The sequence below is a fragment of the Anastrepha obliqua genome, chromosome 1, assembly GCF_027943255.1.
Source record: "Anastrepha obliqua isolate idAnaObli1 chromosome 1, idAnaObli1_1.0, whole genome shotgun sequence".
In the NCBI taxonomy this organism is placed as follows: domain Eukaryota; kingdom Metazoa; phylum Arthropoda; class Insecta; order Diptera; family Tephritidae; genus Anastrepha; species Anastrepha obliqua.
Genome location: NC_072892.1, coordinates 131232537 through 131247768, shown reverse-complemented (window position 1 = coordinate 131247768; position 15232 = coordinate 131232537). Strand labels below are relative to the sequence as shown.

At 33.9% G+C, this 15232-nt stretch overlaps 1 protein-coding gene across 1 annotated transcript in view; it reads left to right on the top strand.

The window, feature by feature from the left end:
• The first annotated feature begins 9261 nt into the window (after nt 1-9261).
• LOC129236123 (uncharacterized) overlaps nt 9262-15232 on the top strand; it is a 51634-nt gene continuing 45663 nt past the window's right edge. The window contains exon 1 of the mRNA XM_054870340.1: nt 9262-9563. Coding sequence (XP_054726315.1) covers nt 9555-9563 — 9 coding nt within the window. The 5' untranslated portion in view covers nt 9262-9554. The remainder of the gene's footprint in view (nt 9564-15232) is intronic.

Below are 15232 nucleotides of genomic sequence, written 5' to 3'. Positions count from 1 at the left end.
ACTCGTTAGTAAGTGCGTTTATTTTTCTCACATTTTTCACTGGCGTGTGACAGTTTGGTTGGATGTCCAAAAGTAGTAAAATCATGCGAACGTTGCGGTTGCCAAGTACAAAGGCATACACATTCTTGCATATTTATAGATGTGTGGCAGGTATGTATGAGTTTAGCAATTCTCTGTGAATTCACCTTTTTCGTATACTGGCATCCATGGACACGTTCGCTCTTATTCTTCGATTAATTAATTAGCCGCTAATCAATTACTTTTACTTTTCGGCATTACTTACCTGCTGCCTATCCGTTGGCGTGTGTGTTTGGGCTTCGCTATTCACATTTTACATATATTATTTTCCTTATTATAGCGGATATTTCCTCCAATATTTTCGAGCTATTTTCGAATGAAAATCTTAGTTGATAAAATATTTACCCTAGTTTATAAACATGAGTATAATAATATTTTTCCCGCAATTGCCAGACCATCCAATTAACGCAAATTCTGTCGCTGTGTCTGAAAATCGGCTTAATTTAGTAGTTTGGATTAAGAAAAAAGGTAGATAAAAAAAACGCGGTATAACGCATCTTATACAACGCGGTTTCGATATAACGCGATTTGGAAAAATTAGGTTTCAGTACATCGCGAAATTTAGGCTTATATAACGCGAAGGGGAAAATACATAATTATAAAATCTGGTAACACTAATTTGCGTCCCACATATTTATAATATGTAATGTATTTTTAATGTAAACCGGGAATTACCCTTTTTTGCCTTCACAACATATGTGAGTATAGCAGGCTTTGACGATATGAACGAAGATGACATTTATGAAATTATGAATGAAGGTACAGACCTCACCGAAACAAACCTAATTCAATTAACAACTGAATCTCCATCCGTCTCAAATCTCGCACAAGATGACGTCACTTCGGTAGAAGATATCTGTGAATCAATTCCCAGTTTCACTCTGAAGCGCATACGAGAGGGTTTAAGTTTGGTTGAGAAAATGAAATCTTTCTTTACAACTAATGACCCTTCGCTAGAGAGATCCAGCAAAATAATAAGGGAAATAGATATTAATCTAGCACCTTATTACGAAATTGAAAAGGAGCTTTAAAAAACCACCCACCAAAAACTGATAACAGATTTTGCAATTATAAAATCACAAGGTCCCACAACTAGTTTCTTATACAATAGCGAAAATAGCGAAATATCTTCTGATGAAGCTATTGCTCCCCCAAAACGCCCACGTGCTAAGATCTTTGAAGACAGTGAAACAGATTAATTACCATATGAAGTTTGAAGAATAACAATAAAGTTTTTAATAAACCTTTAATTTGTTTGTTTAGTTTGTTTTTAAATTTTTTAATGTGCACATAATTATTTAAATTTTGTTTTTTGAATTTTGAAATATGTATGTACATATATATTATATTACTGTTCATATCTTGTGTTTTTAATTGTATAAGAAAGTCTGAACTTTAGTATTGAGTTGAAATATATGTGCATCTGTTATTTTGTATGTATTTTATTTAAAAACCTATTGGAACATAGCCCCCAAATTTATATGAAAACTATGTTTTAGATAACGCGGAATTACATAACGCGCAATTCTTCTGGAACGTAACTATCGAGTTATACGAGGGATACCTGTATTAATATTTCGGGAATGTGCAAACCGACCAGCACAAGTGATATATCAAATTAAGGGTACTGAAATTTTCTATTTCATTAAAATAAATTTAAATTTCAAGATGTTTGCAAGGTTAAAAAATATTGATTTTTCATTTGAATTATTTGAATTAATTTTTTTTTGTATTGAGTCTATGGTGTAAAAACTATGCAGACTGCAAAATAATTTAAAACGATTGCAAATAATCGACATAATTCATTAATATTGAAGAGGTTGAAACAGCTACCTCACAGAAATAAGTATAAGTGCAAGGGTATTTTCAAATGAAAGACTATAAAGAAGCAGGAGAAAGGTTCAACCAAAAATTTTAATATTGTACATATTTAGGAAAAATAGGAACAAAAAATTATACAACAAAAATTCAAAGTTATAAAATTAAAAAAACTTCATATGAAATAAGTATATCGTCACATGAAATCAAAAAAGCCCTAAGTTACATTTTAAAAATTTTACAGGAGAAGCAAAAAACCTTTTAAAATGAAAATGTTTTATTCACCTTTTTTTTTAACACTGATTTATCAAAATTAGTTTCGTTAATCATTTTTAGAGATTTTTAGTTTTAATTAAATAAACTCTAACCCAGTAAAGCCTCTTAGAAACATACAAAAGAAAAACTAACTGTTAATACAGAGATGCAAAAAACCTTATCGTCAATACTTTTCGTCAGTAACTGATAAATAAAAAACTGATAAATAAGAACACACACAATGGCATGGCATACTATGCCTTCTTGTGTTTGTTGTTTATTATTTCTGTAAAAGCGTAAGTTACAGTTTTGGTTGGCAAATTTGTTACGCTTGCACTTAGGGCTTTTCGAATTTTGTTTATACCAACGTCATTATTGGTTGTTGGATTATAAAATTTTAAAGGAACATGTATTATGATACGGTGCATGATAATCAACTAAAAAGTCGATTTTGAATTTTTTGTAACTTAGGGCTTTTTTGAATTCATATGACGATATGTGCATTGGCCTTTCTTTACACTTTTTTTCAACGTTTCTATTATAACTTTCGACTTTCTAATAATTAATATTGTATGTTTTCCATTTTGAGAAAGGGCATTATTTATATGTTTAGTCATAGAGTCTGCCAAATTTTGAAGAGTGGAATCATCTATCTTATGCCACTCTTCCACTAAAGCACCTTTCAGGCCTTTGATTGTCTTAAACTGCTGAGCATTTTTATAAACACGAAACAATACAGACAATATTCCTCAGAGGTCCTCAATTGGGTTTAAATCAGGATTTAGTGCTGGGCAATCCAGAACTGAAATTTTTCTTGACGAAGGCCTCAGTTAAACGAGCCCGATGGATTGGGGCGTTGTCTTGCTGGGACTGGGGACTGGGACCGGGTTGTATCCGTATATGTTTCCCGCAAAATCAATGAAAGCATCTTCTAATATTTTAATATAGAATTCTGCGTTGGTTCTTGTCGGAATAAAACAAATTGGAGACTTTCTACCATATCCGAAAGCGACTCAAATCATCAAACACTCACCACAGTGGTTCCGCTTATGGCGCGTTTGCCGTGGTTGCCTAAGGTCCCGCCAACATTTCTGGCAATCATCTGGACCATCTAAATTGAACTTTTTTTCGTCCGAAGACACAACTTTTCGGAATTCGTTAGTCCAAAATTTATATTTTCTTTATATTACATTAATTACATAAGTTTAATTATTAGCTTTGCGGTAGTGAAAGAAAATTTAATTAAAGTGAGATTCTAACCAAGTAAAATTCTGCTTAAAACCATGTTTTTGAAACTAAGTAATTATAGTATAATAAATAGTAAATCACTATACATGTAAATTAGGAACACCAAAATTAGTGGTGGTAGTTGCGGAATATTTTAAAATAATTTCGGGATCCTCAGCTTTAGCAAAAAAAAAAGTATTTTTTCGGTTATTATTAATTTTATGAAGGAATTCAAAACAAGAAAGATAAATATTAAATAGTATTTGTATGTTCAAAGCAATTAAAATAAGCAAATTTTTAATGAAGTGACTAATTAATGAGTTCTTAAAAAAAATAAATAAAAAAAAATAAATTTAATATAAATACAATATTAATTACATACTTAAAATTATTACAAAAACAAAATATTTAAATAAAAACCTGCAAAAATGAGTTTTTTATACCCATTTACTGATGCCCAACACAACAAATCGTGTGTGGCCAAATACATATTTATGAAAATAAAAAATAATTCTCTTTTAGCGTGAAACATGTGGTTTATTACATTTGCCATCTATGTTTAATTTTAGTAGAGCATACAGATCAGACAAAAAACGATTGAAATTGAAATTACTAAACGTAAAGGGAAGGGTGGCCAGCCAGCACTCCTTACGCAGATCAAACCACGACATCACCAGTTGAGTGCAGCTGAGTGGAACCCGCAGTGCAGCTGTCGCAGAGGAAGACCATCAAACACGGAGAAGGATGATAGAGATGGAGAGAAGACGAATAAAACATGGAACGCAATCAAATTACTGGTGCAAAATCGGGATCAGTGGAAACAATGAGTTTCATATGTTCCATAGAGGAATTAAAGGATCAAATATATATAGTCCAAAATAAAAAACGGCACCATCTTTTTAATGAGTTAATGCGTTGGAAGTTACATCCCTAGCTGACTTCCAGTGAAAGCCTGGTGACATTCGGTTGAGTGGAAGCGAAGTTATTGCGTCTGAAGTGTCAGTATGTTTACGTCATCGGTACAAAAATGAGTTTCGAACAAAGAGCTAATATGAAATTTTGTTTTAAAATCGGTAAAACCTTTACCGAAACATTTTAATTGATGAAACAAGTTTATGGCGATGATTGTCTGTCTCGTGCCAGAGTTCATGAGTGGTTTACACGTTTCAAAGATGGTTGTGAGGACATAAATGACAATGAACATACGGGCCGCCCAATCGAAATTGTTCGTAAATTTATCAAAAATTAACCGAAATCAGCGTTGAAATTCACGGAATCGGAGTTGAATATATCCAAAACATTTAACTGATCATTTGGGCCTACGAACGGTGTGTGCACGTTTCATCCCACACAAGTAACTGAGAACCAAAAAATGATCAGAATTCAGCATTCGAAAGACCTCAGTAAAGAGGTGAGAAAAGATGAGAACTTCCTTTACAACATTGTAACTGGTGATGAAAGGTGTTACTTCCAACATGAACCTGAAACTAAGCGTCAAAATGCCGAATGGAAGACCTCAGACGAGCCACCACACAAAAAATTGCGTTTGAAGAAGTCAAAAATCAAGTCGATGTTCATTTGTTTTTACGATTCCAAGGTAATCGTCTATAAGAGGTTCGTGCCAAAGGGCCAAACCGTTAATGCAATTTTCTATCTTGTCGTTTTGAAGTGTTTGTTGCATCGCATTCGTTGAATTCGTCCTGAATACCGCGAAGGGGGAAGCTGGCGCTTATTGTATTATATTCCACCATCTCATCGATCCACTCTTGTGACTAATTTTTTGAGTAGAAATCGCATTTCAACCATCAATCACTCACCGTATTCCCCTGATATGGCTCCATATGACTTCTACCTATTCGGCAAATCGCATTTGGCCATGAAAGGAAAACTTCTTGTGTCCGTAGAGGCCATCCAAAAGGCATGTACCGACATCCTGAAGGGCATTCCGGATTCCGGTCAATGAACTGAAACACTCTTTCAAGAAGCATTTAGTTCGCGCAAAATAGTGTATCGAGGCCAGAGGAGACTATTTTGAATAATTAAATTCGAAGTTATCAGAACAAAGATCTTGTCGTTTTTATTTTAGCACAGTCTTGGTAATTACGGACTGCACCATATGTACTTTTTTCTGTTTCAAAACGTTTATTAACAAGAAATGGTTACACATTTAACTTTTTGCTTCACTTTCATAACCTTCTGTACACAGGTAGTTGCCAATAGAATGATTGTAATATTTACTATATCAAGCATCCCACGCTTTTAACTCTAATTTGAATTATTCTATTTGTATCTTAATTTTTGTTATAATTCTGTTCTGAGGTAGTTGACTATGACTGATCGTTCGATTTGCTATTACTTCATTATAGGTATCTTCGTCATTAAAATTTATTTTCTACTTTTTAGTTCGATTAGCAATAAAAGCGTGTTTTTTAGTTTTTTTAAACTATTTTTTATTCATCACCCGTAAATACAGTAAATACAGTAATACAGTAAAAAATAATAAAGAGTCGATGCTGTAGCTGACTTACTTTCAAAATTGAGAGCAACTTTCTTTAATTGAAAATATTTACCACAGTTATGTAAACCACGTTTTAATTGGGCTTGGAGGGCACTCAAATTAATCGTACAATTATTATTATTATTTAATAAAATACGAGCCTGCATAACATTATTAAGCTTTCGAAAATATTCATTTCCAATGCTCACAAAATAAACCGAGTCTAATGGGTAACCAAAAAAAAAGCAAAAACAACAGAAAAAGCTGCGCTAACACAAATATTTCACATGCTCCAATTAATTATGAATTTTATTTATATAATTGATCAGTGAGGCGAAACAAAAAAACTGGCATGACATATTTACGCCAAGCGCAATCAATGCAAAAGCTTGCCAGAAAGAGAGTTGTCGAAAGGATTTACGAAAGCTATCGAAACTGAAAACTCCAATACCAAAGTGTTGAGAAAAATACCAAGTTAATAGTTTTTCACTAGTTAACATACAAGTATATTATATTTTATATAGGTTGATGTATATACTTGACACTTACATACATAAGCATGCTAAAAACAATTTTTTTTAATACAAACTAATGAAATGAACCCTTACACCCTTGAATTTTTTCTGGCATTTAAGTGGGGTCCCGAGCTTTGATATATTAAGCGACTTCTGGTGGCATTTAATGCCAAATATAGTTTTGTAAATTTAAACCCGCTGAATTGCTCGTTATGCGTATTTTTTTAGAAAGAGACAACAAGTAGCTATCTATTGAGGAGTTAGAGGGTTGAAATGTTCCATAAAATATTTCTGTTTCTTTTTTCATACAACTGCCGAACAACTTAAATATCTCAAATGTAAGGATAACATAGTTTTCTATGTATAGTTTTCAGTGTAAAAAAGTGGGACGTAAACTCCCAGCCGCGACCTCCGTGGTCAAATGGGTTGGTGCGGAACTACCATTCGGTAGTAATAGAGTTCGAAATCCCGGACACGAACCCCAAATTATACATAGAAGAAGTTTTTTTTTACTAGCGGCCGCCCCTCGGCAAGCAATGGCAAGCCTACGAGTGTATTTCTGCCGTGAAAAAGTTCCTCAGAAAAAACCAACTGCTGTTCCGAAGTGGCGTAAAACAATATCTTTCCGCATTTTTGGGAAAATATGAAGACACGAATTTCAAATAGGAGGAAGAGCTAGGCCAAACTACCCAGATAGGGTGTAAGTAAGCGTCAATAAAATATCACCATGAATAAAATGTTCCTTGAACAACCGCCAGTTCACGCCCTAAGCCAACTGATTTGAGTTCTGTTTTTTTTTTGTTCGGGTGCCAGATCCGTGATTAACGTTCCCACCAAAAATTGTATAGCCATTGCTTGATATTTGTAAAAGTTACGTAGTCTTGAGTAAATCTATTTCTGTGCGAGTTTTCGATTTTTTACAGTTTTAAACATGAATTTTAATATTCGATAAAAATGGATTGAATGTTGCGAAAACTTTACAAGTATTGAGAAACTATTTCGATAATGGCACTCTAAAGAAGAAAGAGTCGACTGCCGTTTAGGAGTGGCATGAACGCTTCAGAAACATTGTAAAGCTGTCGAGGATGACGAACGTAGTGGCCGGCCGTCGACATCGAAAACTGATGAAACCAACGATAAAATGAAAGAAAAGTTGATCAATAACCACGAATCAATGAATAACCATCCGAGAGCTGGCAGAGGACTGCTTATGGATCCGTTCAGGACATTATAGTTAATGATTGGAATTTGTGCCATGCTGCTAAGTTTGCCCCAAAATACCTGACTTTCATGAAAAAAGTGAGAGCGTTGATATCGCCATGGTTTGCAAGGTTGAATTCGACGAAACACTCACGAAACGCATCATCACTGTACACGAGACGTGGGTTTAAGAGTGCAACACGTAATCCAGCCACCAGGTGAGTCAGTAGAGAACTCCGAATGACTTGCGACTTTTATCTGTTTGATCGGTTCAAAAACCACTGAGGGCAGAAAACCACTTCGCGTTTAAACAGTCGAAAGTAAGTAATGAAAAATCGATGGCTATATAGAAACGAGAGCTCCAGAAGTATTTCAAGATTTGGATCAAACGCTGGCATACGGCACAAATGCGTATAAGGTCGAACTGCAAACCTTCAACAAATCTAAATCTAAGGCAGTGCGTTGCAGTTGATGGGAGTACTTTCAAGTCGCTAATATAACTTTTGAGGAAGAAACTATATTAGTAATTTGAATTTTCTGAATATATTCGGGGAACTTAGGTATTTTTATTTTTGAGTTATTCTATTTTTTTAAATAAAATTTTTTAAGAAAACCCATAAATATTTACTTATTTTATATATTAATATTACTGAAAATATTTTATACAAAAACCGCCATTGAAAATATGTCCTGATTATGCACTTCTGCTGGAGGATAAACTTATCGTGTTTCTCTTGTAACTCTTATCGTTTTTCTGCAATTAGCAAAATATTTCTGTTATATTAACTCACTTGCTTTTAATATTCCAGATAAATTATGGCTGGTGTAGAGATTGGCGCATACACAAATTGATTATATTACCTAGGAGCGGATTTTCCAGTTTGCTTCTTGGTATACAAAATTTGGAATAGGTATAAACCACCGATCAGTATGTTTTTGTTTTTTCTTGTCCTCTCGACCAGAGTCTTTTCTAGGGAACTTTGCTATTTTTTATGTGTTAAACAGTGTAACCGATCCAAGTGCAAGATTACTCACTTCAAATCTGCACTTAAACACTCGTACGCTTCATTGCTTGCAGTTCTTTCGCTCACAGGGAGCAGTGGCTGGAAAAGCATACGCTCGCTAAATATTTATTTTCACCACAGTTGTTGCCAAGCAAAAACATAAAACTTCTTGTAAGCTCAGAAAATGGGAGAGCGCTGACGCCGACGGTGGTGCTGAGTGATCGCATAACTGCAAATTTCTGCAAAACTATAAAATCACCACAATGTGCGAATCACTATGCCGCTCAACAGGCTCTCAATTCTTGCTGTTGCTGTTGCTGCTGCTGTTGGCATTGGTATTGGAGTTGGTTGCGCTTGCACTTGCCCAGCATGAGAGTGTTGTATACATCGCGCTCTTTTCTTAAATGTTGTTGCTACTCGTAGCACTATGATTATGCAGCAAATATTCAATAAGCTTTTGATTGATCGAACTATTCAACTTGCTTACTTTGCCTGAGTCGACCTCAACGAATACATACGCATATATGTATATATGCGAACACTTTGGGCTTTCAAGTCCTGCGTCTGCCCGCGCCTATGCTACTTAAGTCGTTTGTGGTCTTTGGGGTTGGTGGTTGGTATAAAAAGGCCAAAACCACTTTGCGGCGGTTCAGTTGAAATACACGCTTAATACAAATACAAGACAATACCAAACGGGGCATGGTAAATAATATCAAACGAGTCGATCAGTACCGATAACTATAGTTTATTTTTCACAATATAAGAAACGGGCAAGAAAAGCGGCATAACGTGTAAAAAGCGTGGTGGGTGGCCACAGAGATTTCTTGAAACATCCGATAAAAACGATAGCGCAGCAAATAACAAAAAATTCCGTTAAAGGAAAAACTAAAAAGAAAAAAATAAATCAACGGAAAGTACATTTGGTGTGTTCCCAACAGCTCTGCAGATAATTGTGCAGCGATGAATGTGGTAGGTAGCAACAAAAACAACAGAAAACACAAATTTGTGTGGAAAGACTGTAGCGCACCAAGTAAATACATTCGTACATATACGCTAGTATACATATAATTTGCATAAGAAAATGGCAAAATAAATTAAATTACATAAATAAAAAGTTACAAAACAATGAAAATAAAATAAATGTAACGAAGTGCACCGAAGATAAAACGATAGAACTCAGCAACGGTGGCAACTGGACGGTTATTGGCTTACACTGCGAACAGCTTAACTTAACTTAACTTATCTTAAGCCAGTGATTGTGGTAAGGCCAAAGGTGGATTCGCGAGCAGTTCATAGTTAGCCGAATGCAAATATTATTCGGTACGGTGAAGTTTTTGCCGTCTTTTAACTTTAATTTCAACTTTTTTAACTTTAACTTTAACTTTTTTTTAACTTTAACTCGGTACAAATTCTCAACCAGTTCTAAGAAAACTTTTAAGTGTAGTGTGAAAGGTAGTGTCTTTGAGTTCCTAAAAAATCATTTGGAACTGGGTTTCTTAGTAGTGAACTCCTTAACATGTCAAAGCTCTCACACAAGGCAAGAGTCGTACCCAAGAGCTTAGTAAACATCAAGGCCTTAGGACTGCTATACACTTTTTTGGTGTTGCTAATATTTGTTTTGGTGCTGTTATTTTAATTAAAAAACAACATTACGTTTTTTCTTGCTTAAATTTACTTGAGACAGTTATTTGAAATAAAAGTTATTAACGCATGAAAATTTATTTCGAAGGCCATTGATGATGACGCCTATCACAACCATTCATGAAAGTGCAGAAAATGCCGATTACTTGATAGCTAAGCGGCCGCCGTAGCCGAATGGGTTGGTGCGTAACTACCATTCGGAATTCACAGAGAGAACGTACGTTCGAATCTCGGTAAAACACTAAACTTAAGAAAAACATTTTTCTAATAGCAGTCACCCCTCGGCAGGCAATGGCAAACCTCCGAGTGTATTTCTGCCATGAAAAAGCTCCTCATAAAAAAATATCTCCCATTCGGAGTCGGCTTGAAACTGTAGGCCCCTCCATTTGTGAAACAACCTCAAGACGCCCACCACAAATAGGTGGAGGAGCTCGGCCAAACACCCAAAAAGGGTGTACGCGTCTTATATATATATATATATAAGTTACCACCAAAAGTTTCGATTACTTCTAGGACATGAAAAGTTGCTACGAAAATGGTTTCTGCAGAAAAAAATTGTTGAAGAACATTTTTATTCTGCTGCTTATACAGATTTAATTTTTTCACTGGTGATGACACTCTTGGTAACTGTTAAATCTGCTATTGCGACTGCAATGATATTTGAAACTAATTTAATGATTGTACTAAAAATTAAAATCGAACAAGTTGCTAGCAGCTGACACAGCATTTAATATCTATTTGCCTTATTGTATGTTTGTATCAAATGAAAAGTGCTTATTAGTATAGTTTTATGTAGAATATGTATGCCAGATACAGTTCTATAAGGGTTCTAAACAATGCCTAGGAATCGTTAATAAAAAAAATATTTAAAACAATTAAAAAAAAAAAAAAATCAATTTAATTATCACATAAAAAAAATGTTTCCAATTTTTTTCACCACGGGATTTTCGGTATCTCCTTATTACAAATCCCTGGGAATTGTTAATAACAAAAAAATTAAAAATAAATATTAAAAAACAAAATTTTTTAAATTTTTCTTTGTTTTCAATTTTTTCACCACGGGATTTTCGGGATCTCTTGCTTACAATCCCCTGTATTCGGGACTAGTATCAGGATTTATATATTCGTTTTTTCACAACAACTTAACTCAACAAATTTTATCAATACAGTTCCAGAAATTCTCCAATTCTATAATATAATAACAAATAAATGGGTTTTAATTATATCATATTTTTCTATTTAAAGTGAAAAATAGGTTATAAGTAGCAATAAAAGACTCAACAGTTAAATTTATATGTACTTAAGAGGGCAGCCTCATGTAGAAGCCTCAAAATCGGTAATTTTTTAAACATATTTTTTAAGGTGATAAAATAATTATATTATTTTGCAGCTTTAACACAACTTCATTTAACCTTTCCAAAAAAAAAAAATTTAATTTTTAATTTTTTAAATGGCGGCTCAGGATCATTTCTTGTCAGATGCCTACAGCGCGAGGTCCCAAACTGCTCTATTTATTACTCATAATCTATCGATCTGAAACAAAAAAATGAAATTGGTTTTTTTTATAACATATTAACGGAAAGGATGAACCTATAAAATTTAAAAACAAGTATAAAATTAATTATAAAATAAGCCTTTGAAGAAAAAGTCAGAATTTAGGGCTATTTTATTGACATTTTTAACCCTCAAAAAGTTATTTATCAAAGCGAAATATCTGAAATTTTAGGTTTGTCCTTCCGATAGCAATGTAGAGAAAGGCCTCACCAAACTTCAAACAAATCAGTCGATAACTTTTTGAGTTACAACACGAGCAGTTTTTGAAAAAGTCGTTTCGAGATAATTGAGTTTAAAGTTTGAGGTACAGGAGCGCGCGGACCGCTCTCTATCTATAGTTAGTGGGCTGTAGAAGCTATAATATTGAGAATTTCGGCATGAAAATTTCACAGTATATTAAGATACTATATTTTCAGATTATCAAAAAAAAATTTTTTTTGAGGCTTCTACAGAAGGCTTCCCCCTTAATAATACTTTAAAATCGCATCTCCAAAATCGTTGGATAGCTTTTTATTCCACTCAAGAATGTTTTAAAATCCTCAACACCTTAGTATCAAGAAACTTTGTTACCTTGATGTGGGTTGCGGGACATGCAGGGCACGAAAAAGGCGGCAACCTTTCTGCGGGGTAAATAACAGTTTCAAAAGTGCCTTTCTACGTGAGCAGGAACAATGAGGCTTATTCGATTACTGGAGAGCTCAATCGGGCACGCGGCAATCGAAAAGACTCACAGATGCAGAACGGATAAAGGTAGAAGCAACCTTAACCTAACCCGAAAGGACATAAAGCTTTACAGTGAACTACTAACAGGACACTGCAAACTTAATTATCACATGAAAAAGATAGGAGCCATAGAAAACGATTCTTATAGACTCTGCAAGGAGGCACAACAAACGGCAAAACATATTCTATGCGACTGCCCAAAAGGGCACAAACAGCCAATCAATAATAATAATAATACTTTAGCGCACCTATATCCGATAAAATACCTTAAGGGATGTATAATAAAAAACATCGTTGCAAAAAATCTCATACAATTTAAGGCGAACGAGCGGAAAATAATAGGCTCTAATAAATAATCGTTCATTCATATACCATATGTTAAAACAAAAATAAAGTAAGTCACTTTTTACGATGGAAACTTACATATGCACGCATTGCTTTTCATATTAAAAAGAAAACAAAAAAATTGAAACATATCTATATTTCCTAAAAAGTTAAAGTCAAGGTTGCGTTTTTTACTACAAAGGGAATCTTTCCGTCTCCATTTGATATGCTACGTACGAAATTACAAATCCCGAAAGTTCCGAAATTGTAGACAAATAATAGCAAATAGATCAAATTTATTAGCAGGTGATTCGAGAGCTTTCTTATTGGAATTGAAGATGTTATCTCCCTAAGTATAAACAGAATAAAATCGATAAGCGGGCTTCAGCACAGCAAAGTTCGCTGATAAAATTAAAACACACTGCAGTACGCAAGTGTGCACACAGCCTAAGCAGGAACAACTTTATTCTTAATTTGGTCGTTATCGCCAGTCGACAAAGTCAGCTGTCAGTGAAAAAATTAAAATATAAACAAATCTCTTGCTCATTACAAATAGGTTATTTAAAACTTTGATAATTGGAATTATCATGGAATTGGAATGGCGTCACTGCCTCGTTGTGAATTTAAATTAAGTTTGGCTTGCACAGTTTCGGTTATTTTCATAAAGTGTAATTGGGTGGCCACTAAAATCGGTACATAACTCTTGCATTTTAGCCAATTAAGTAACGAATGAATGCAACGTAAGTAGCGAATTATATATTCCATTCTTTTTATCGTTTATTTATTTGTTGGAAGTTATCATTTCGCATTTGTATTTTTATATTTTTTATTTGCCAACCAGCTGTTACGAATTTCGTTTTGGTTATGTTTTAAGGGGTAACACCACTGTAGAAATTTCAAAAAATTGATTTTTTTTTATAAGCTTAAAAAATTCTTTGAACCTTTTAAAATACAGAACAAAAAGTTTTATACGTTACTGAAGTCTATTTCATAAATAGTTTAAGCTTTTAACCAAGCGTTAGTGACTGCTACCTAACGACTTCTCCAAATTTCCAAACTTTAAACGTGTTTTTCTCAAAACACGTTTTCTGAAATTGGCACGCAGCATAACTCAAACAATTTTAAATATTTTTAATCAGGTTTTTCACTACGTCTGTATAATAACCTTCTTAAGAGAAGAGCGTAGGGGATTTTCGATAAATTAATTTAAACGATTGTTATAATTATTTAAGTGCCGTTTTTTTAGTCCAAAATAGAGTTTTTTCCTTCAAATGCTTGCTAATTCCACAAAAATAAATATTTTTTAAATCCCCTACGTGTTTCTCTAGCTATTCTTATCTAGATTAAGAAAAAAAATGTTTCTTTGTTCCAGATTAAAATTTGCACCCTCTGTGCTGCGTGCCGCGGAGCTCCTTCAAGAGAAACCACATTACAAAAATGTCTCCAATGCCGCCATTTTGTAAAATTTTTCGATCAAACTTTGTAGTTTTGTATTTTAGTATATAAGTAATAACTTCCCAAATCAGAGTGATTGTTTCTCCTTTCCTTCTATACAAAAAAATTCTTTAAAAATCGTGTTTATTTTACGCGTGTACAGTGGTATTACCCCTAAATGGGCGAAATGTAGCGATGAATATAGCCCAATGCCCGCTCCGTGTGACGAAATTTGCTCAGCGATTTGGCTCTATTAATACGAAATGATTTAGGAAAAATGATAGGCTTTGTTTAAAAATTCATTTAGTTGTTTTATGTTTGTTTCTTATTATTATTTTTTTTTTCATCACACATTTTCTGGAGGGAAAAACTGTACATTTATTTTTAAATACTTTGACTGCCATATGGAGTGCTATATATCTTCAACATAAGAAAATACTGAAATATTGAGCAAAAAAGAAGACCTTCCACTGTCTCTGAGAGAAAGATCAACCCAAAGTAGGTTTATATAATATATCCAAAAGATAGGGCGCTCAACTGTACAAAGTTTTTGAAAGTAAATTTTGTATATTCTATAGTGTTCATCGTCCTCTTTGCAACCAGTCAGTTTCCCTAGGCTTAACAAATTGGACTTTCAGTTTCATTTTAGCGAACTTTTAGAATCGTCACGCTTGAAATGGTATTACCAGTGTTATTAGTGTGAGTTTAGGAACGCCAAGCAATTACAAAGTCATCATTAGAAAACCGGCATTTCGTCCCTGAATGCAATTGTATATTTTTATATTTGGGATGCAAGTAAAGTTTTAACAAAATAATTGCCGATTGGAATTTATGTAGATATTCGTAATCTGCCCTTACATTGGGTATCACAATAATTTTGTCCTTGCATATCGGAATAGAAAATAAAGCACTGCAATTCTGCTGGCAGAATTTTTATTAGAAGGAAATTCATACGAAAAGGA